The 22,799-nt window shown below is 53.9% G+C and overlaps 1 protein-coding gene across 4 annotated transcripts in view; it reads left to right on the top strand.

Moving 5' to 3' along the window:
• Positions 1 to 22,799, top strand: part of DENND3 (DENN domain containing 3) — a 58,378-nt gene that overhangs the window by 20,518 nt on the left and 15,061 nt on the right. For 3 of the 4 annotated variants that reach the window (XM_060115590.1, XM_060115591.1, XM_060115592.1), the window contains exons 8-17: positions 1,653 to 1,768; positions 4,579 to 4,734; positions 6,383 to 6,479; positions 7,317 to 7,420; positions 8,010 to 8,209; positions 9,274 to 9,795; positions 14,740 to 14,999; positions 16,345 to 16,515; positions 17,841 to 17,970; positions 20,501 to 20,608. In XM_060115590.1, coding sequence (XP_059971573.1) covers positions 1,653 to 1,768; positions 4,579 to 4,734; positions 6,383 to 6,479; positions 7,317 to 7,420; positions 8,010 to 8,209; positions 9,274 to 9,795; positions 14,740 to 14,999; positions 16,345 to 16,515; positions 17,841 to 17,970; positions 20,501 to 20,608 — 1,864 coding nt within the window. The remainder of the gene's footprint in view (positions 1 to 1,652; positions 1,769 to 4,578; positions 4,735 to 6,382; positions 6,480 to 7,316; positions 7,421 to 8,009; positions 8,210 to 9,273; positions 9,796 to 14,739; positions 15,000 to 16,344; positions 16,516 to 17,840; positions 17,971 to 20,500; positions 20,609 to 22,799) is intronic. The other variant, XM_060115593.1, reaches the window with a different exon arrangement.

The raw sequence follows: 22,799 nt of genomic DNA on the forward strand, positions 1-22,799 counted from the left end.
TTTGACCACAGCTGTGAATAATGCAGCTGTGAACACTCATGTACAAGTTTTTGTGTGGACATGCGTTCATTTACCTTGGTACGTACCTAGGAGAGGAATTTCCGGGTCAGGTGCTAGCGCTGTGTTTAGCCATTTGAGAAATGTCCAGACTGTCTGTTCCCCACTGCTGCCCCAGACACCTTCCCTCCAGCAGAGGGCGAGCTCGATTTCCGCACTTCCTCCCAATGCTTGTCTTCTGTCTTTTTGATTCTAATCCTCCTGCTGGGTAGTTTTGATGTGCGTTTCCCCAGTGACTAGCGATGTGCAGCACTTTTCCTTGTGCTTATTGGTAGTTGGTACAGGGTAGGTTCTCATTTAACTTCTTATTTTATTATTTTTAAATTTTCATTAGAGTATAGTTGATTTACAATGTTGTTTAACTTTTTATTTTGAAAATTTCTAAGCGTACGCGGAAGCTGAGAGAAGCGTGGAAGGGGTGCCGTGCGTCCCTCTCTGTCCGCAGCCATCATCCACTTTTTTCCCTGGCGTTTTAGAGCAAATCCTGGCCAAGCCCAGCGCCCCTCCTGGGGCGGAGCCGGGACGTCTGTGTTGTTGGCAGAAGCTATGACTCACCAGGGGACAAACACACTGTGGGAAAAGGCCACTCAGACCTCATGGAAGGAATGGAAAAACGTCACCCTCGCAAATGAGGAAAAAATAGGCATGGTTTGCAGTTCAAAGTTGTGTTTCTTTTTTTAGTCATTAGGGGAAAAACTGTCTTGTTTCAGCCGCTTCAGGAGGGAAACTTGCAGACATGTTTACTTGATGCCAGTCTGCAGTCACAGAGGAAGTCGTTCTAGCGGTTCACCTGTTCTGGGGGGTTTTTAGGGCGAAGCAGCAGGTCTTGACTGAAAGTGTTTTGAGGTTTGGATGTCTTCTCGATGTGCTGGGAGCTCGGAAGGGGTCCTTGTAAAAGCTCAGTGTTTGCGCTCACGAGCGTGGCCTGTCCCCTGCTGGTTTAGCACTCTGCTCTGGGAGACATGTTTGTGCATATTTTACGTGCCATGAAATGCGTGTTGAGAGGCCGGCCCAGCACGAAAGCTGGGGAGGATTCTGGCGTCCTGTTCCTGGGACAGTTGTGTAGAACTCAGGAGTGTGACTCATTATTTGTGTGTTTTGTCACAGATGAGACTTAACAAGTAAGCCATCCACACATCTCAAGAACTCTTAAGTGTGTGGGATCCCCGAGCCCAGGACCCACCTGTGCTCTGGTCCTGGGTGGGGGGGAGGGGGGCGGCGGGCAGGGCTGGCTGGGCAGCTCAGCGGGCACCCTGAGTGTTGAATGTCGGAGTGCTCCCATTGGGGCTCTGGAATGTTCTCTCCAGGCTCCCTGAAGTGGTACATGGAGTGTTTGCACAAGGGTGGGTGAAGGCCTGACCTTGTGTGTTGGAATCTTGACTCAGAGGCATTTTTAATCAAATTAGCTTGTTAACCTAACTCATGGTATACACTGCATTTTTCTGGTAGATACTATAAGGCTTTGTGTGCATATTAGATATGCTAATTTAATTATCGATGACACGGTCTTGGGGAATGCGAAGTGTATCTTTGTGTTTTCAAAGATGTAAACAAATTCAGATTCTTACTCCGATCTTTACAAACTTATTTCATAGGAAGCCGATGGTTTAATTCTGATAAACATTGACACGGGGAGCATCACCTACTCCAACGATGAGGACGTTGACGTTCCTGACATCCCCCTCCTGGCGGCACAGACGTTTATTCAGAGGTGAGGGGGAACAGCAGGTGTCTGGAAAAATCTTGTTCAGGTTCATATTTGCCAATTTCAAGTATCTCTTCCAATCTTGTATTAACAGATGGTTTATGTAATATTTAGTAGTTTGGAAATTGTTTGTGAATATTTAAGAATAAAAGGCATTTGTCTTCATTCCAATCTTGTCTAAAAATACTAACGATGGCCCCCAGGCCAGGGGATGGCCACGCCCCCGGGACACCTCTCGACCCTCTTCTGCGCCTGTGATCTCTCAAGTTCCTTCCTTCCTTCCTTCCTTCATTTATTTATCCACTCACCAGATATGTATCCAGCGCATTGGGCAGAGTCTGTATATGATGAGCAAACAGATGTGGCCTCTGCCCCATGGCACTGTCAGCCGGGGGCCCCTGAGGGCCATGACCCGCCGTCCTTCCCTGGGCAGGAAGCTGTCTTCCCCTTTCACCCCCCGACCCCAGCGCTCTCTTAGCGCTCTTTTTTTTCATACCTGTTTTGTGGCTCTTTGTGGTTTTTCTGTCTCTACGACTGCACTTCATTGGCTGAGATCAGGCAAGACAAACTTTTTCCAAAAAGGGCAGATACTAACGGTTGTAGGCTCTGCAGGCCCTGTGGCCTCTGTGGTGATGGGAGAGGCCTGGCGGGGACTGTCCCATGTACTTCTTTCAGGGGGGTGAAAGGAGGTGTGATTACCATTTACGCTGGGACGAAGGTGCATCTGGGGCAGGTGGGTCGGGGCACAGCCAGGGCTCCCTCAGGTGGACCCGCGGAGGACGTTTCCCCCTTTGGAATCGAATCAAATGGTGGTGGGAGAGATCCTGCTTTTAGTCCTCCAGCTCATGTGTGGACTTCAGGCAGGCCTGGCATGAAGCTCGTGGTGGGACCCATGGAGGGCGTGGGGCGGGGGGCCAGTGCAGCAGGTGCTCCCGGCTGTCGTCAAGGAGCTGGACTCTGCTGCTCTGGTGACGCAGGAGCTGGTGACGCAGCCCGTCTTTTATCAGTGCCGACTGTTCCCCTTTACTTTGTCTGCTGGAGGTCGGATGCGGGAAGAGCTGAAGCCCGAGTGGAGGGGACGGAACGGGTGGTTCTGTGTTGGCTCCCTGACTCGGCTGTTCTCATTTCTGCCTCTTACCTGTGTATTAGTCAGCGAGCGCTGCTGTAACAAACACCACCTAAGCAACAGACGTTTATTGTCTCCCAGTCCTGGAGGCCGGAAGTCTGAGGTCAAGGTGTTGGCAGAGTTGGTTCCCCTGAGGCCTCTCTTTCTGGTGTGTAGATGACTGTCTTCTCCCTGTGTCCTCACGTGGTCCTCCCTCTGTGGGTGTCCGTGTTCCAATCTCCTCTCATAAGGACACCAGTCATATTGGATTAGGTCCACCCTTGTGACCTCATTTTAACTTAATTACGTCCTTAAAGGCCCCATCTCCACAGTCACACTCTGAGGTGCTGGGGGTTAGGACTCCAACCTAGGAATTTGGGGGATTACAATTCAGCCTATAACACCTTGGTATCAATGATTCCTTCTATCTGGATGGTTTGTACAAAGTACATGGGAGTGCCATCTTCATTATTGTCCCTTCCATCTTCAAAAAATTTATAAAACTCCCCAAGCTGAGTCCATGCTCGGGGTGTGGAGTCCTGTGTGGCTGGCGGGCAGTGCTCAGGGGGCCCAGCCAGGGGTCCGGGTGGGAGCGTCTCCCTGCGTGAACTCCGAAGGTGAAGCCCACATTCATCATCATCGAGTCACTTACTGATAAGCGAAGTCCACAGTCCCCGGACTTGCAGAGGGTGACTTTTCAGGACTGGTGTTTGCCAGGGTTGGGCGCAGCTTCTCAAGAGTGTGCTTGGGTGGCGCATCCCCAGTAAGGTGGGATCTTACCTCTGCCCTCACGTTATTGTTAGAATTCTAGAACATACCTGGGGGTTGGATTCTCGCTTGGCCAGGCCCCCAGACAGTGGGACGTGGAGCCTCAGGCTCACCGTGGGGGGCTGTTTATAAATGTGAACTAACCCGTGCGTGGTCGGTGGCTCGTCTGTGAAGGGCTCTGGGATCGTGATCTGGGCCGTGGCAGTGGGCCTCCCCACGGGGTCTGGGGTGACGAGCGCCCACGCTCGGTGTTTGCCGGGAGGCACAAGGGACAGCAGCGTGCTTCTTCCCTGAGACGCCCCCGTGCCTGGCCGCCCACTGCCGTGCCGTCTTCCTCATCGTGATCAGAGTGTGTGTCCGCCGGGTCCCCTCTGCCCCACCTGACCTTTGGATACTGTTGGGTGGGTTTACTTTGCATCTTTAAAGCCTCAGACTTGCTCCTTGGTGTCCAAAGTCTCATGTAAAAGTGCAGCCTTGGGCAGTGTTGGGGAGGCCAGGATCTTGTGTGATGAAAACCGCTGTGAGCCCCCGTCCCTGAGAACCTGTGGACAAGTAAGTGGCCGTGCCTCGTGCCCCCACACCTGCCCGGGCAGGGAAGCTGCGCCGTCCCTCCCAGACCCCCTGGAAACCCTTTGGCTGTCGTGGAAGGGCAGGTGTCTGCACAGGAGGACAGGATGCTCAGCTTGTGTAAAGACGTGCGTGGTCCAAGGACGAGGCCTCCGTGAATTCTGTGCTAATGAGCCGTTTGTGCTGGGAGGTGAATAAACTCCCAACAGGGATGTATTTGTAATGACAGCCTCCCCCGCCAGTTACTGATAGAGAGTCTGAGTGTCCTGAGAGTGTTAACTTACCTCTTCCTGGAGGGTTCTCTCTGGCCGGGAAGCAGCAGTCAGTCACGTGACCCGGTCCGGGCTGTGGTCAGCCTCCCTCTGCTCCTTTCCAGGGTCCAGAGCCTTCAGATGCACCATGAGCTGGACCTCGCTCACCTCTGCGCCAGCACAGACCTGAACGCGGGGCGAGCCTGCAGGCGGGCCTGGCAGCAGCGGCTGAACGGCCAGATCCAGCAGATCACCCTGCAGCTGCTTGTCTGCATCTTCAGGTACTTGAAACACCTCCAGTGTCTGTAACCTGGTCCCCAGCCAGCTCCCAGTTCCACAGTGGCCACGGCCGCAAAGCTCAGGGGCTGAAATCCAGGATGGATGGGAGAGAGGCCCCTGCCTCCAGGAGGATCCCTGGGAGTGTGTTTACCCCGCCTGGGGCCTCGCGACCCCCTTGTCTCTCTTGCGGATGACCACCTTGGATGGTCCGACCTGGGTAGGGGGACAGACGGATCATTTCGGGAAGGAAGCCTGCCCAAAGGAGAGCCCAGGCTGGAGCACCCAGGACTGGCCCCCGTTAGAAACGGTTCTTTCTTCCCATCACTGTCACCACCAGCATCTATTGTGTGCTGTTGGGAACTAGCCCTTGAGCTGAATCAGTTAAATAGACAGTGCGGTGTGTTTACTTCAGTGTGACACAGTGCAGGCGTTGAGTGCCTATTGCTGCCCTAAATGTGCACTCATTTAAGGAACGTAATGATAAATATACGCCTACATTTATACCACACCTTTGTGAAGAAGTTACTGGTGGCAAAGCCTTCAGGCCTTTTCTTTCTTCCCACTCTCTCTTCTCTGCTTTGTCTTGCAGCCTCCTCTCCCTCTCTCTCTCTCCCTCTCCCTCCCTCTCTCCCTCCCTCCCTCTCTCCCTCCCTCTCTCTCTCCCTCTCTCTCTCCCCCCTCCCCCTCCCTCTCTCTCCCTCTCTCCCTCCCCCCCTCTCTCCCCCTCCCCCCCCTCTCCTGGGTCGTGTAGCAGGGAAGGTGGCGACGCCAGGTCCCCTTCTGATCTGGACAGACCCTGCCTGGGAGGGGTCTTTAGACCAGAGCTGGCCGACTTGATGACACTCAGTGTGATTCTTTCAAAATCAATATTTTAATGGCTGTATTCTTTTGCTGTCTATATTTATGTAAGCAAATGATTTATTAGGGAAAAATGGGATGTCATGTTATAGATGGGTTGTATTAGCTCTTTGCTCAGAGCAGTATAATTTGTGTGGTTGTAGAAATGTAGTTTTCCTTTTGTTCTTTTAATATGATATCTTTCATGAACGGTTTTTTTTAATACTCTGCAAACTTGATGAGTTTAGTTCATTAAAAAGAAAATATGATATCAGATGAAGTAATTTTTTCCCTCACAAGAGAAGGAAAACATCGAACATGCTACATCCTGAATATGCCTTGTAGGATTACTGATTCTATTGGTAGGCTATCACGGTAGGTCAGGGGGTCATGTGCCCAAGTCCCCACGGTGTAGGATGGGGAAGTGGCCGGCGAGGGTCAGGCTGGCAGCCGAGCTGGGTCAGTGCTCAGAGTCTGGGTGCCCTTCCTGTGTCACCACCCTGAACTCAGTTTTATTTGTATGAACAATTATGGATGATTGCGTCTTCATTTGCATAAGGAGCTAGGGGGCTCGAAGAAGACAGACACCCCCCAGCCCTGAGCTTCATTCCAGTTGGAGGAAAGCTGTGCTTGAAGTGACAAGAAAGCCCCACCACAGAATACATCCAAACCGTGTCCCTCAGCGCTCAGAATACTGTTCCTACAGACAGGGCTTTTCAAAGTGTGTTTCTTGTTACTGTTTTTCTGCTAACAGCAATGTATTTTTCATGTATTTAAAAATATTTCAACATTTAGACTATCTTTCTTCATCAGGGAAGTGAAGAATCACTTAAATTATGAACATAGGGTGTTCAATAGTGAAGAGTTTCTCAAGACAAGAGCTCCAGGGGACCAGCAGTTTTACAAACAGGTAAGAGGTGTGCGGGGTTTGTGTGCGTGTGTATAGTCGATCCTTCGCCCTTTTCTGTATCTAAAGTCTTTTTCAAGTCAAGTGTTTCCAGCATCTGTTAATATTTTATTCAGTGTTTTAGCTTTTCTAAAAGTTTGTTTTAGCGTGGTTTCTTCTGATCCTTTGGCCAGCTCTGATTTTTTAATTAGCTTTTTAGAGTGGGATTTACATATAACAGAATGCACCCATTTTAAGTATAGCGTGTGCAGAGTTTTGACCAAGGCGTGTACCTGGTCACCCCGTCCTCAGTCTGGATCTAGAACCTTTCCATCATGCCGCACAATTCCATGCCCTTCCCATCACCGCGCCCTTCCCAGGGCCGGGCAGCATCCACACTCCCCGGGAGCTGACCTGGAGATTGTTGCGTGTGAGTCTGGAGACGGGGTGTGCTGGCTGTGAGGCGCAGAGCATTAGGGCGGCTGCCGTCCCCAGGAGACGCCAGAATCCATGATGAAACGCAGGGACTGGGACTGCAGGGACTGGGACTGCAGCGGCTGCTGTCCCCGGGGGCGGGGGGTGGGGCAGGGTGGTTTGGGCTTTTGAACTTTCTGTGGTTTTTCAAATGCAAAGAGTGGTTGATTCTTTGAGACTGGCTGGTGAGGGATCGAGGGGAAATCTTAGATTATGATGAATTAGGAAGCCACCTGTGTCTGGGCACTTTTGTCCAAAGGTGCTGGCGAGAGGCCTTGGTGGGTCGGGAAGGGCCGCTCGTGCAGTGGCTGCAGGTGCCCTGGCGGCTCGGGGAAGAAGGGACCATGGAGCAGGCGCAGTAACCGCCCCCCTCGGCGTCTGTTCCAGGTCTTGGATACCTACATGTTTCATGCTTTCCTCAAGGCTCGGCTCAGCAGAAGGATGGACGCCTTTGCCCAGATGGACCTCCACACGCAGTCCGAAGAGGACAGGTTTGCATATTATGTTCTGAAGGATGCACGACTCCTTGGGTGTCCCTGTGCTCAAGGAGCACAGTTCTATTTGGAAGGATACATGATAAATTCGATCAGAGAAGTCTCACATTTAGAAATTCATAATGAGTCGGGTAACATGTCAGGAAGTCTCACATTTAGAAATTCATAATGAGTCGGGTAACACGTCAGGCTTCTCCTCGTGCATTGCTGTTTCTTGGGGGGGACACTGAACGTACCTGCAGTGGCAGCTCTGGGTCTTTGTGCTGTTTTCTCCCCATTTTCCTTCTCTTTCTCTCCCCACATCGTCACCGTTTCCCGCCTCTTCCATGACGCTTTTCCTGAACCCCCCAAACGTGTATCGGCTGTCGACGACGCCCTTGTTTGTTTGTTCTCTGTGTTGTGGCTTCTCCTGGGGTGTGGACTGTGTACAGCCTTCACTACACGCGGGAGAGCCAGGAGTGTGCCCGCCGTTTCCCACTCGGTGTGGGAGTGCTGGCTTCTGGTCACCACGTTGGGGAACATGCCCAGTTGAGCCTGTGCTTCAACCGTTGCTGTGTCTACAAGGGTGTTGGGTTTTTTCACCCAGGATAGACGGGATGCTCCTGAGTCGAAGAAGACCCACAGTTGAGAAGATGGCCAGCCGGAAATCCTCAGCCCCGCACGGGGCCCACAGGCGCATGGTGGTCAGCATGCCCAACCTGCAGGACATCATGGTGCCCGAGCTGCTGCCCCGGAACTCGTCGCTGCGGAAGATACAGACCGACGACTGTGGAAGCAGCCACGCAGGTGGTCCTGCTATGCCTGCGCTGTGGCTTTTCTCACTCACTTGATTCTCATGCAGCCAGTCACTGAAAGAAACCAAAGCTCGTTTCAGTAGAAGGGAATGGGAGGTTTTTTGCTGTTGCTTTGCTGGCAGTTTAGTCATTTGAAATATTTTTAGAATATTCATTTTGCAGACTATGTTCGTTATAGAAAGCGATTTCTCGTCTGTATTGTCCATCGCCCCGTCCCACTGTTTTCCTACTTGTGTGTTTATATGCACGTATGTGTATGTGTACATAGGAGATATGTGTTTACATATATGACTGTCTAAGGGGATGCGACAACTCTTAGGCCCCCAGTGATTGCCAGGCCCTTCCTAGGGGCTGGGGGTACAGAGGAAGCCAGTGCCCGTGGGAGAAGCTGCAGTGAGGCCAGTGCTGTGAGCCGCACGGGCCCCCAGTGGCTGCTGCCTTGGGCTAAGCCACCAGTACCAGCTGGTACCTCCTGGCGCGTTCGCGGGAGAGCTGGAGGCTGAGTGGGGATCATGCCGGCGACGCCAGGAGGGGCCGTGTGTTCAAATGAAAAGACCTTACTGACCTTCTGGAGGCTCCTGGTCGGTCTGAGTCCCCTGCACAGCTGCTTCCTGGCTGTGTGACCCTGGGGTACACAGTAGCTGTGTACTGGGGACCCAGGGAGGCCTCAGTCCCCACCCTGGGAGATGGGCGTGGTAACAGTACCCATGGCGCAGAGCTGCTGTTCAGGTAAATGAAACAGCTATTTGAGAGGGCTTGCCCTGCCTGGCAGGTACGTCTCGGCCTAGGTTATTAGCTTCGTCCTTCAACAAAGACTCACCGCCACGTGTTTCAACTTAGCATCAGCAGTTTTAACAAATAACATTATTTGTGCCATGGGAGCAGTGAGGGGCCCCGTTCAGCGTGGGCACGTGGAGCTTTCTGGAAGAGGCACGGGGCGTCCTGCTCCACGCTGCACCCAAGGCACAGAAACGGCCCTGGGCAGAGTGACGGGGTGGGAATGCGTGTCTGTTTCTAAGGTCTGTGCCAACCGTTCATCTCCCATTCACTCCTCAGTTCTGGACGTGCCCCCCAACTTGACACACACCTTCAAGATCCCGGAAATCCACTTTCCGCTGGTGGACCAGTGTGTGCAGGCGTTCCACGCGGACTGCGTGGCCCAGCTGAGCAAGGCCATGGACTCGCTGGCCCCCGAGAACTCGGTGCTGCTGGCAAGGTACTTCTACCTGCGAGGGCTCGTCCAGCTGATGCAGGGCCAGCTGCTGGGCGCCCTCCTGGACTTCCAGAGCCTGTACAAGACGGACGTGCGCATCTTTCCCGCCGACCTCGTCCAGAGGACGGTGGAGTCCCTGTCGGTGCCCGAGCGCGCGCAGGCCGAGCGGACGCCCGAGCTGCGCCGGCTCATCAGCAAGGTCATGGACAAGCCCGAGGATGCCCCCAAGGCCGACGACCGCGTCAAGAACTTCGAGCTGCCCAAGAAGCACATGCAGCTGGACGACTTTGTGAAGAGGGTGCAGGAGTCGGGCATCGTGAAGGACGCTGGCATCATACACCGGCTCTTCGAGGCATTAACCGTAGGTAGGTAGGAGGATGCCCGCGGGGTGGGCGGTGCAGACCCTCGAGGGCAGGTCGGCCCAGCCGGGAAGAGCCTTGCTGGGTGGGCGAGGGCTTTACCTGCTTCCTGGGCGAGTCGGACGCAGGGGCTGGCCGAGGCTCTGGGAAGGGGGTGGGGATGAAGGGTCTGGCGACGCTTAATGGCATCTCTCCTGTCCTGGGGGGTTGCTCGCTGCGTGCTGACCCCTTCCTCCCACGTGGGGACGCATGGCTCCAGCCGGAATGCTTCAGGCACCTCCCCCCCCCGCTGCTTTTGCTTCCCACGTTTACTGCAGTCGTCTGGTTGGTCCAGAACCCTTTCTGCCCCTCCCTCCTCAGAGGGACACTGTCCTAAACTTGACCTTTCCCTTCTGACCAAGTTCTTAGCATTTGCGGCACGTGGGTGCACCCACGAGCAGAACATAGGATTTGTGCGTTTGTAAACTATACCTGACTCACACGGTACGTGTGTGTCGGTCTGCGTTTTCAAAGCATGTCCGTGGTGCTCACAGGCATCTCGCCGTGCCTTTGCCGCCGCCGGTGTTGTGCGTGTGAGGGCGGCGCAGCGTGCTGGCCTGTACCCTTGGTCGTGTCCGCCTGTCCCGACGCTGACGAGTGAGGCTCGCAGCCTGTCCCCAGGGCGTGGATGGCTTCTCCAGGTTGCTGCTGCAGCCCCGTTGGGTGGGAGTGCCCCCCCCACAGCAGGTCCCTCAAGGCGGGGCTGCAGCGTGGGGTGCGGTCGTCTGAAGTGTGCTGCGGTTTGGTGAGCAAGGTGGCCTCACGCTGAGCGTCGGCGCCTGTGTTTGGGGCGTCCGGGCCTCTCTCCTTGGAGCTGCGCGGCACAGCCTGGCCCGTTTTTCGATCGGGTCGGATCTCCTTCCGTGTCCTGTGCGGGAGCCCCTGTGTCCTCTGGAAAGGCCGTGCTTTGCTGGTAACAGGTGCGGGACGTCCTTCCTCGTTACGTGGCTCCCGTCGAGTTGCCCGGCCTCTCTGTACCCACGCGCGCCGCCTTCCCCCCGGTGGAGGGATGGGGCCGCTTGTTCGTGGTCCCTCCGTCAGTCTGATGGGGGCGCGGCTGGCCCAGTGCCCACGGGGCTCTCTGCATGGTGTCACCTTATGTCGGCCGCAGAGAAGTGGCCCGTCTTGGCCAGCCAGTCTCGTCTCCCTGGGCATCTGTGGGCGACTGGTGCTGCCCGGGGACTCCCGTGGCCAGGGCAGTGGGGGATGCACTGAGTCCGCCGGGGGCAGAGGTTCTCGCGGGGCCAACCAGCAGCACCCAGGCCGCCGGGAGGTGGGGCGCAGGCGCCGTGGGGCTCAGCGCTCTCAGAGGAGGCCCTGCCCCCCACCCTTCCTGTGCAGGACCCTCGCGAGGACACAAGGATACGAGCACCAGGCCAGCTGCAGGGGCCTGAGGTACCGCGGCGTAGTCCACCCGGGGGTGCTGTTCTCGTGTGACGAGGTGTCTGGACGTGCAGTCGGCTCCTTCCTCTCCCCCCAGCCCAGCCCGTGGCTGCACAGCCCGGGGGGCCGGTGGCCTGGGTGGCGCTCTTTTCCTGGGAGAAGAGGGCCTGTCCCCCCCAGCTCTCACCTCTCCTTGGCCAGAAGCGTGTCCCACGGGAGCCAGACAGCGTAGCTTACAGCTGGACACGTGGGTGCCGTCCAGCAGCCCCGGACTTGCAGGGACGTGAAAGGACACCCGGGAGGGCATCCTCAGATGACCACGGTGACAGTGCCATCGATGGCCCTGTTGTCACTTAGGCTCCATTTGCATCGCAAGCAGGTCATTGTTGGCCTCGATTCTGGAATACGTGCACCGTTGTCGTGCAGCATCCAATGTACGTTTCTGCCTGACGGGCACGTATGTGCTAATAAAAGGAGGATTAGGTCAAAGCTGAAGGTCACCATCTTAGAATAAACGGATGTAACATAAGAACACACGTCGGAGTCTGGTATTCGAGGTGCAGGGCCCTCACGACCTGGCCCCAGGGCAGGGAGCCAGCCGTGTGTGGCCTTCAGTGTGGCCCACGGGAGCTCGGGGAGCCAGTGACCCTGCCTCCCCCGTCAGATGAGCTGGAGGGGTTGTGTTGGAGTGCGGGTGAGGGGAAGAGATGAACAGTTGGCATTTTTGTGCAGAATTGGAGACGAATGTTCTGTCCGTGGCTGTGGATGTGCGTGGTGGCCCCTCGTGCACGGTGGCCCCTTGTGTGCACTGTGGCTATTGCTGTGTGAGTGCCGTGGATGTGAACCGTCCAGCTGTGCTGCGGCCCTGGCAGGGGTGGTGTCCACAGGCCTGCGTGGGGGTCCCTGGCCTCTCTGGTGTCCTTCACCCCGGCTCTCAAAGCCCACGAGCCCGCCTCCCATCTGCCCGCGAGAGGAAGCCGCTTCGCTCCGCTTGGCCCCGGCACTCTGCAGGGACCCAGATGGTGGGAACATTTGTCCTAATGACAGAAGCGACGGGTCTCTTGGCTCCAGGCTCCACATCCCAGCATCTTTGGCTCCAACTTTCCTTACGTAATGGCTTCGTGGTTCTCCCCAACTCCCCTCTTTCACTCTCCTGATTCTTGGGCTTTTCCTTGGCTACATAGACTAAACATCCTCTTCCTTGTCGTCCACTTAAAATAGCCAAGTGCTTCTGATTAAAAACAGAATCATTCAGAACCGCCAGGAGGTGTAGATAGAGGCACCCCAGTCAGAGGCAGCTACATGGAGTAGCCTTTCCAAAACGGAAGCGGGATGACAACCGTTTCATGGGGTCAGGGGCGCCACCCTGATGCGTGCCCTCTTGGTGCCTCGCTGCCCAGCACAGGGACCCCCGGGCCCGTCTGCCTGGGCACCTGCCCACCGGCCCTCGTGCTTCAGTTTTTTCAGTGACTTTCTTTTTTTTTTTTTTTTTTTTTTTTGCAGTACGCAGGCCTCTCACTGTTGCGGTCTCTCCCGTTGCGGAGCACAGGCTCCGGACGTGCGGGCTCAGCGGCCATGGCTCACGGGCCCAGCCGCTCCGTGGCATGTGGGATTTTCGTGGACCGGGGCACGAACCCGTGTCCCCTGCATCAGCAGGCGGACTCTCAACCACTGTGTCACCAAGGAAGCCCTAAGATTTTTTTGATGTGGAACATTTTTAAAGTCTTCAGTGAATTTGTTACAGTATTGCTTCTATTTTGTTTTGGTTTTCTGGCCGCAGGGCATGTGGGATCTTAGCTCCCCGACCAGGGATTGAACCCACACCCCCTGCACTGGAAGGCAAAGTCTTAACCACTGGACTGCCAGGGAAGTCCCTCAGTAACCTACTTTCTAAAAACGACCCAAGTATATACAGATACCCCACCGTGGCATGATTCTGTTTGCATCCAAGGATGTTAAACAAATTTGTAAGTAGTAGAGACACTGCTGTAAAGCAATTGGAAAAACACAGGTGAGCCAGAGGAGAATCAACTCAGAATCCTGCCGCCTGGGAGATTTTCGCCTGAATATTCCTGCGCCTGCACCGTGTGGGGATGAGGCCACTCAGTTGTGGCCATGACATCAAATTCACCAGGAAACCGTTACCTGGCAGGTGTTAGGGAACCACAGCCGAGCTTTCACAGCCTTTCTTGACTGCTTAGATCTGGCCTCCAGCCAGGCTGGGACGGGGAGGTTCCTGTGTCCCGAGCAGGCCCCCAGTGGGAAAGGCAGACCCACGAAGGCACAGTGTAGGCGGGGCCGTCTGCCTGGCACCTGCCCACCCGCTGGCAGGGCTTTCCTCTCCAGTCCTCAGTCTCCTGATCTAGGACCAGGCTGCCGAGGGCAGTTGGACCTGTATAGAGGGTAGAGCACAGCAAGCATTGTTAGATGCCGTGAGGGAAGAGCGCATCAGCTTAGTGGGCCCCTGGTCCGGGAAGGCTGCCCATGGGCCATTTTATCTGGGTTTTGAAGGATGGGTAGGAGTTTTCTGGTCCGAGCACTCCAGACAGCATGTGCAGAGGCACGTAACAACATGCTTGTCCCTGTGCTGGGATGCAGGAGTGTGAGGGGGAGGAGGGGCCCAATCGTGGAGGAATCTGGGCCTGGTGAACACGAGGAGCCTCATTCTAGGTGTGGATGAAGCAGGCCGCCAGCGGGGGCAGCTTAGAAGGCGGGAGGCCACTTAGGAGCTTCTTCCTGTGTAGGATGTGAAGGGCCCTCTGAGGACGGAGGGCAGACAGATCCAGGATGCAGAATGGAGGAGGATGCAGGAGCCAGACACAGGGAAACATCGAGATTAGAACGGGCCGGACTTCTTAGCGGCTGAGTGGGAGTTGGGGGTGGTTCCAGCTCCATGTTACAGACAGGGAAGCAGGTTCGTTCCACAGCTGGCCAGTGGTCACACTGCTAAACAGTAGTGAAGCTGGGCTTCGGACTTGGGTCTCTCTCTGACTCCAGAGCCCCTGAATATTGGACGTTTGGGAAGGTTGCTAAATCAACTAAGATCATCACGGTTATAAATAATAATTTATTTGCTCACATACCCAAAGAGTACTGAGATAACTCTGGCTTCAGGTAAGGCTTGGTCCAGTGGTGTGGGAGTGTCACCAAGGATCTGGTCTCTTTAGCATTAGCTTCACCCTGGGACTGGCCCCAAGAGGGCTGCCACCAGCTCTAGAGGTGACACAGGACTTTGTCCTTGTCCCAGTGTCCTTACCTGGTGCCCTAAGAGTAACTGTGACTACATGGTTAGGTAGGGGCTGGAGAGGGCAATGGGCTCAGCCCAGATCAAGTGCCCACCTGGGCACCTGGGGAGGCTGGGGAAGGAGGGGACGCTTTCCAGGTGGTTTCCATCCAGGCAGACTTAGGTGCTGGCGCCATCTGCTGTCTCCTGCGGGTAATGTGCTGCTTCCTGACTAAAGCAACCATTCTTGAGGCACCTGTGTACGTGGCTGTAAGAATCTCTTTTTTTTTCTTTATAAAACTAAGGACACCAGAAACAGATTGACCCAGAAACATTCAAAGATTTCTACAACTGCTGGAAGGAGGCAGAAGCAGAGGCCCAAGAGGTCAACCTGCCTTTTTCGGTGATGGAACAGCTGGACAAAAACGAGTGTGTGTATAAGCTGTCAAGCTCCGTCAAAACAAACCGCGGCGTGGGCAAGATCGCCATGACCCAGAAGCGCCTGTTCCTCCTCACCGAGGGGAGGCCGGGCTACGTGGAGATTTCCACCTTCAGAAACATAGAGGTGAGGGCAGCTCTGGAAGCCGCCTGGGCTTGGAAGGTGCAGCAGCCGGAGCAGCCCACCGGGCTCTGCCAGCCGTGGGCCCATCACAAGCCACTTGTGGTTTGTGCTTCAGTTTGCTCATCTGTAAAGTGGGAATAAGGATGCACCCTCCGAATAGGAGTGATGTGAGGACTGAATAGATGGAGTGGGTGATGTGTTCAGAGCAGTAAGTGCATGAACAGCTGATTCTCTATTCAGCTGACTTGTATTTGGGGGAAGAGCAAGAAGCAAGGCAGGCTTGTCCTTTCGCTGACCTGATTCGACAATGTAGGAGAAGCATAGAAGTTGCTTTACTGAGAAACGGCCGTGGGCCAGCCCCTGTGAGCTGTTCCATCTTACGTTTCCTGATCAGGTTCCTGGCTGGCCCATGCTGTTCATTTTATAGCAACTTTTTTTTTTTTCTTCTGTACACGGGCCTCTCACTGTTGTGGCCTCTCCCGCTGCGGAGCACAGGCTCCGGACGTGCAGGCTCAGTGGCCACGGCTCACGGGCCCAGCCGCTCTGTGGCATGTGGGATCTTCCCGGACTGGGGCACGAACCCACGTCTCCTGCATCGGCAGGTGGACTCTCAACCACTGCGCCACCAGGGAAGCCCTATAACAACTTTAAATGTCATCTTCCCCACTAAGGGAATCTGAATTGAGATCGTGACTCATGGCTTACCTTTATTTTCCCAGGTTTATTTCCTAAATTTATAAGCGGCGTGTTAGATGTGTTAATCCAGTTACTGCATATCCCCAGAGACAGAAGAGGCATGAGAACTCCCCTGTGGCCCATGCTTAAGGCTGGGCCAGTGGACGCACCTTCTCACTGGTTCCTTCAGTTTTCCCCCCAAGCCTTTGACGGGCTTCCTCCCAGAAGTCCAGAGACAGAGATTTAAGGAGGTGAAAGAATGAAGCACCTTTAAACGCTGTGGACGAGTCCACTGGTGTGTCTCTGTCGACGTGTGGCTGACAGGTCACACTTCGACCCACCAGGGAGGCTCGCTGAGCTCCAGACCCCGCCATGACCCTGACTCCCTGTCACCCGTCTCTGAGAACAGACCACCTGGAGGAGCCCCTGTTCACCCCACCCCCGGCACCCGGCTTCGGGTACTTCAGGGCTTTCTTGGGTCCTGCCGGACCAACCCCCGGGCAGCCCCAGCCCCAGGCCAGCCCCAAGGACTCTGCCTTCACATGGGGATGTCAGCCAGTGCCCGGTGGGTCCCCTCAGTGTGTGCAGACCGCCACCCCTAAATATATTTCCTGTTGACTCCAGGGTCCCTGAGGGTGTCATTTCATTTACTTGCCTCTTTTTCCCTCTGCAGGAAGTCAGAAGCACCACAGTAGCTTTTCTGCTCCTGAGAATTCCCACTTTAAAAATCAAAATGGTGTCCAAGAAAGAAGTCTTTGAAGCTAATCTTAAAACAGAGTGCGACCTGTGGCACCTGATGGTGAAGGAGATGTGGGCTGGGAAGAAGCTGGCCGACGACCACAAGGTCTGGGGCCCGGGCTGCCTTTTTATTCTCACCCAAGGCTCACGTCTCTATAATAATGCTCAGCATAAAGCCAGGTGGGCCTGGGGCCTGGGCCTGGGCCTGGGCGCAGGAACCACCGAATTAGATGAGGTCTCATCAGAAGGCATGAAGGGTGCTGTGGTGCACGCGACCCGGTGCAAAGCCCTGGGGTCTTGGGGGATGCCCTGGGGGCAAACGCAAGGGCCGGCAGGGTGGTGTGGGCGGACTGTGGGAGTGGCCACTCTGCACTGCCCACTGCCCCTGGTGACATCCCAGGGAGGGGAGCGTCGGGGGCTGGACTCGGGCAGGTCTGAGCTGGGTGGTCCGGGCACACCCCGCTCTAAGCGGCTCTTCTTTTTTCCCCTTCACAGGATTAGGGTTTTGGTTGGGGGGAGGTGTTAGATTCCTTCCACAGGGTTACATTTATATCCTAGGGACTTGTGTACCTTCATTTACTTTGGGTCAAACTGATGGCTTTGATCACACCAAATTAAGACTTCCTAGTCATGAAGGGTACCATGGACAGTGGGTAAGACATGAGGACACACAGTGCGGGGGAGATATCTGTCTTGTCTAAACGGCAAGATGAGACAGGAAAACCCACAACAAAATGGGCAAAGAGTACGAATAGGGAACTCCCATGAGGGAGCAGTTGAAGGTTCCAGAGAGGTGTGCCCACGGATCCTCAGGGAGATGCAGGTGAGGGCGGCGCCCAGTGGAAAGCGTCAGGAAGAACGTATGTTCAGAGGTGGGAGAGCTGCCGCTTGGGATGGACGTTCTGTCACTGGAGAAGCCCAAGGTCATGGAAACAGACGGAGCGTTTCTGTTTGGAGCAGGAAGCGGGGACTGGGTCCTAAGATTCCAATACTCTACGACTTCGGGGCTCACTGTTTGGTTTTTTACCCACTGGTTTATTTAGCACACGCTGGCTCATCAAAGCCCGTGGGCTGGCAGACGTCTAAGGAAAGTCGTAGGGGCTCACGTCCCGCCCTCTCCTTTACAGTGTCTGCGGCTGCCTTTGCCCTTGACGGCAGAGCTGAGTCATCGTGGCAGAGACTGCATGGCCCACAGACGCTAAAATGTTCAGCACCTGGCCCTTTACAGCAGTTTGCTGACCCCTGGTATAAACAGCCAATGTGTGTCCCAACTAAGAGGACATGATTACATGACATCAAATCCAAATCTAAACTCTTCACGTGGCTTTGAAAAACACACATCTTTGAAAGTGTTGTTTTATGTGACGTGACAAAGTCTTAGAGTGAAATGATTTCAGTGAAGCTGTGCTGAGATGACTGTCCCTCCTACAGGACCCCCAGTACGTCCAGCAGGCACTGACCCACGTCCTGCTGATGGACGCCGTCGTCGGTGCACTGCAGTCGCCCAGCGCCATCTACGCGGCCTCCAAGTTATCTTACTTTGAAAAGATGAAGAACGAAAGTAAGATCAGCATGTGTTCAATGCAGCCGTGGTGTCTTGAGTTACGTCTTAAGTGATTTTTATCTGGTTGACTTTTGCCTTATCAGTTAGAACCAATCCCAAAAGTCTCAAACTGCTTTCTTCTGTACTTTTCATTTCTGAATATCACACGTTGTTCTGCATCTTTCCTTGCTCACCTAATAATACCTTGGTGCTCTCTGCCCCTAAGGACACATCGAGGCACCTCATCATTTCAGTGTCTGGGTTATTAGAGTCCACTTGACACCAGATGACACTGGTCCTAAATCTTAGTTGCCAGCAACAGAATTGCTGCTGGCTGGTTCAAGCAGAGCAGAAATTTGTGGAAGGCTGTTGAGTGACTCATGGAATCGCCACCGTGGTTGCTGGAGTTCTGCGGTCGGACACATGCCCACTGCAGGGCTGCAGGGACCTCTGTGCCCGGTTGCCCTTGGACGCTGGACCTCGCTGCACGAGCGCGTGGAGGCCCCCGATGGCCATCTCTCTTTTTCCTCTTGATTTGGTCAGTTTCCCCCCATAGCAATTCTCTGATGTCCGCCTGTAGCTTGAACTCTGGCTCTCACATTCTGGAAGCCATACAGAGGTTGGTGGTAAGCTCAATTTTTTATTTTTAGAAGATTTTTCAAGTCTAGGAAATAGCAAACAGGTAAGAATAGCTTTATGCATCATTTCAGCTACTTCTATTTTGTTTCAACTTTTAAATGATCTCCTAAAACCAACTGTCCTGTGCTTTGCATAAAGAAGCAGAGAATAGAAGATTACTTATCGCTATTGACATTACTGTGTGCCGGAAGTCACGTGTGCTATAGATTCAACCCACAACGTGAAATTAACTCATGAAACACAGATGAACAAGTTGTAGGATGTTTTTAAGATGACATCTAGTTCTATCTGTATGCACTTCTTAAAAAGTAACGGTTTTATTGAGATATAGTCCACATACCATTCCTTTTTACAATGCACACCTTACTGGTGTGAGTGTATTCAGAGCTGTACAGTCATCAGCATAGTGGGTTTTAGAACATTTTCATCACCCCAGTAATAAGCCCCATACATTTAGCAGCCACCCCTCACCTGTGAAGCAACCACTAACCTCCTTTCTGTCTCTGTGGATTTGCCACATTTTGGCCTAGACTGTGCAGTTCCTCTAAGTGAACTCATATGGTATGTGCCCTGTGTGTCTAGCTTCCTTCATGTAGCATCACGCTCCAGGGTTCACCCGAGTGGCAGGTGTCACCACTTCATTCCTCTTGTGGCTGCATGTATTCCGCTCTGTGGATACAGCAGCTTATCCAATCCTCCACTGACCATTTGAGTTTTTCTACTTCCTAGCTGTCGTGAACAGTGCTGCTGTGAATATTCACATACAGTTTTTTGTTTGGACATGTGTTTTATTCCTCTTGGGTATATACAGCCAGGAAGACACTGTTGTTTAAACTGTCATCCCAGAATTAGGGAAAACAAGCCTCAGTTATGTGTTGATTCCCCTTGGTGCATTTTCCTCCTTGCTGTGTCTGTCACTAACTGTGTGATCCCTGGAGCTTCCTGGTCCGAGGACCCCCCTCTCTGGGAGCAGACAGGATGCTCCAGTTGCTGGAGTGACTTGGAGGCGCTCTTGTCAACAGTCCTGGAACCAGACATCGATTGCTGGTTTTTTTTCCGCCCCTTAATTAGGAACAAAATCAAATACACACTACGCTTCAGCTGTTTAGACCACCCCAAGCTCATGCCTGATCTTTGTCAAGAGTTTACAGAAAAGCCTTCTCACTCCTCTGGAAATAACATACCCAGTTACCATGGCAGCACCCAACAGATGACACTCTTAATTCCATACGGCAAAGGGGGGATGGTCCAAGCTCAGTGTCCCTGATCCCTTGTTCCCAATCAAGAACTGTTTTCCCTTGTGTAAAGCGTAATGAGGCAACCATACGTGATCCTGGGCTTAAGTTAATAGCTTATGGTCCATTCGTGATGGAAGGTCTAAAAATGAAACTTTCTGAAATCTGCACCCCATCCCTGGGGTGGGGCATTTGGCAATGACTGGAGATATTTGTGGGGTGTGTGTGTGGCAGTGGGGAGATTGCTACTGGCATTGACTGGGTGAGGCCAGGGATGCTGCTAAATGTCCTATAGGACACAGGACGCACCCACGGCAGCCACATTACGTGACAAGGGTGAGAAGCCACTCGTGGGTTAGATTTATGGAGAAACATATAAAGTCTTCTCTTGGCTAGACCATACGTAATGGTTGAGTGTGGACAGAGGTCAGATCTTTTAGCTCGAGAGCTGTGTTTAAACAAAAAGCAATGTGAGACATTGGCAAATGCTCGCCCTCTGGCCGGATACGCTTGGCTTTACTTTAATGTCCAGTTTAAAGAGAGCGTCGTCTTCACAAATTATGAAGTTTTACCCCAGAGCTAATAGCCTAAGGAAAGCAGAATGTGCAAGGCTGTTGGATAACCTGGGTCTCCTCTAGTCTGGGGAACTAATCCCCGCTGTGTCTGCATTTCAGTGCCCATGGCAGTTCCGAAGACGACCTCAGAGACCCTGAAGCACAAGATCAACCCTTCCGCAGGAGAGACCTTCCCACGCGCCATCGATGTCCTGCTCTACACCCCAGGTGAAGACCCTTCCCTGCTTTGTCACTGCTGTTTGTTTTAAAATTTTATTGACGTATAGTTGATTTACAGTGTCGTGTTAATTTCTGCTGTATAGCAAAGTGATTCAGTTATACACATATATACATTCTTTTTCATATTCTTTTCCATTATGGTTTATCACGGGACATTGAATATAGCTTGCTGTGCTGTACAGTAGGACCTTGTTGCTTATGTCGCTGCTGTGTTTGGAACAGTCTGAGAGCTTAAGACTTGTGGTCAGGGTCAGCGCCGACGTGGAAGGGCAGTGGCAGGAGGAGGGTGGACGGGGACCAGGTGGTTTTCTACTGTTGGAGGGCGGAACCCTGAGCAATGAGGTGCGGCCTCTCTGTGGACTCAGAGGCTGGAGTGGGGCCGTGAGGGGCTGAGTCCCCGTCCGGCCTCGCCATCCTCACGTCCGGTGGATAAAGGCCCTGTGCTTCTGTCTTTGGTCGTATCAAGCCCGTTGTCACCAGGATGGGATGGCTGCACCTCCTGTGCTGATGTGCACATCTGACAACACAGCTCTTCCTGCTTGGAGTGGTCGGACGGCCCCACAGACTTTCACGGCCCCTACGAGCTGTGTCAGAGTGATGACAGCAAGAAGACAGGGTCGCTGCCCAGGCCTGGGGGTGAACAGAGACCACCCTGCGTCACAGGCGCACAACTGTCCGAATGCTTTTACTTAGTTCTGACTTGCAGAGAGTTGCAGCTGAGTGTTGCTCCAAGGTTACAGTGTTGGGAACAAAGGAGCTCAGTTCCGGGCAGAGCCTTCGAGTCCGGCCACCCCTTGTCCGGCCCGTCCGCATCAGGAGTTGGCGGCGGTGGCCTCCGTGCACCCCCATCCTTCACCCTCCGAGGTTCGTGACCTCGTGGGGCAGTCCAGCGGTCCACAGCCAGGAGCTTACGTTCCACGCGGTGTCTGATGGGCAAACTGAGTTTCTGTGGCAAAGCAGCCTCCCGGCCAGAGAGTTTATCTCCTCCCTGGTTGTCCAGAAGACCCAGCAAAGCAACAAATCTCAGATGAAAGAGAGTAGAGAGCGGCCGAGCCCGTCCCTCTGGACATTTATCCAGTCGAGGCTGTCTGCTGATGTCACTCGGCTGTGACGGCACAGACCAAGACGCCTTTCATCACGGCATCTGAATAGACGAGCTCTCCTTAGATCTACGCTAGTTTCCCTTAAATTAAGCCTGACTAGACTCTGAGTTTCCTGTCATCATGGGCTAGTTCCCGTCCCTCTGAGAACATCTAGAAGGGCCGGAAAAAGTATAAAAAAACAAAGGCGAACAGGGGGGCCCCTTTTCCTATGCAGTGGCTGCCGGTACTGGAAACAGTGGCCGAGAGAGCTTTGGCCAGCCATGTGGGGTCAGGGGGACGAGCCTGGGGTCAGGACGCACCCGTCAAGAAGCGGGCAACCCCTCCAAGAATTCCGAGAGTCAAGGGAGCCAGGCCCCAGGCACCAAGCTTCAGAGCATCCCAGTCTCTGGGGGACTGAAGACTGTGTCTCAGTGGGCAGGATCTCCCCCAAGGGGGCCAGGAGACCAACGGCATGAACACCCCAGAAGGCCTGGCAGATTCACACTTCTTGCACTTACGACGGAGGGGGTGCTGCAGAGCAGGGGACAGGAAAGACGGTCTTCATCACGGAAGGCGTCGGGGTGTCATGCATCCGTGTGCAGAAGATGAAGCTCGACCACACCTCAGATCACACGCGGCCATCACTTCAGTCTAAACGTGAAAGGCAAAAACATAAACAAATGAAACTTGGAGATGACAACATAGAAGAAGATATTCATGACCTTATGGTAAGGAAAAAATTCACAAATAGCATGTAAAGGATACCAGCCATAAAGGAACAGATGGGTGAGTTAAGGATTTTTATTTTATTATTATTTTTTTTTGCGGTATGCGGGCCTCCCACTGCTGTGGCCTCCCCCGTTGCGGAGCACAGGCTCCGGACGTGCAGGCTCCGGACGCGCAGGCTCAGCGGCCATGGCTCACGGGCCCAGCCGCTCCGCGGCATATGGGATCCTCCCAGACCGGGGCACGAACCCGTATCCCCTGCATCGGCAGGCGGACTCTCAACCACTTGCGCCACCAGGGAGGCCCGAGTTAAGGATTTTTAAAAGAAACTTCCAAACGAGTGAAAGTGGTGGTTGCAGACGGGTAAAGGG

This window comes from Mesoplodon densirostris, chromosome 13 (genome assembly GCF_025265405.1).
Source record: "Mesoplodon densirostris isolate mMesDen1 chromosome 13, mMesDen1 primary haplotype, whole genome shotgun sequence".
Taxonomy (NCBI): Eukaryota; Metazoa; Chordata; class Mammalia; order Artiodactyla; family Ziphiidae; genus Mesoplodon; species Mesoplodon densirostris.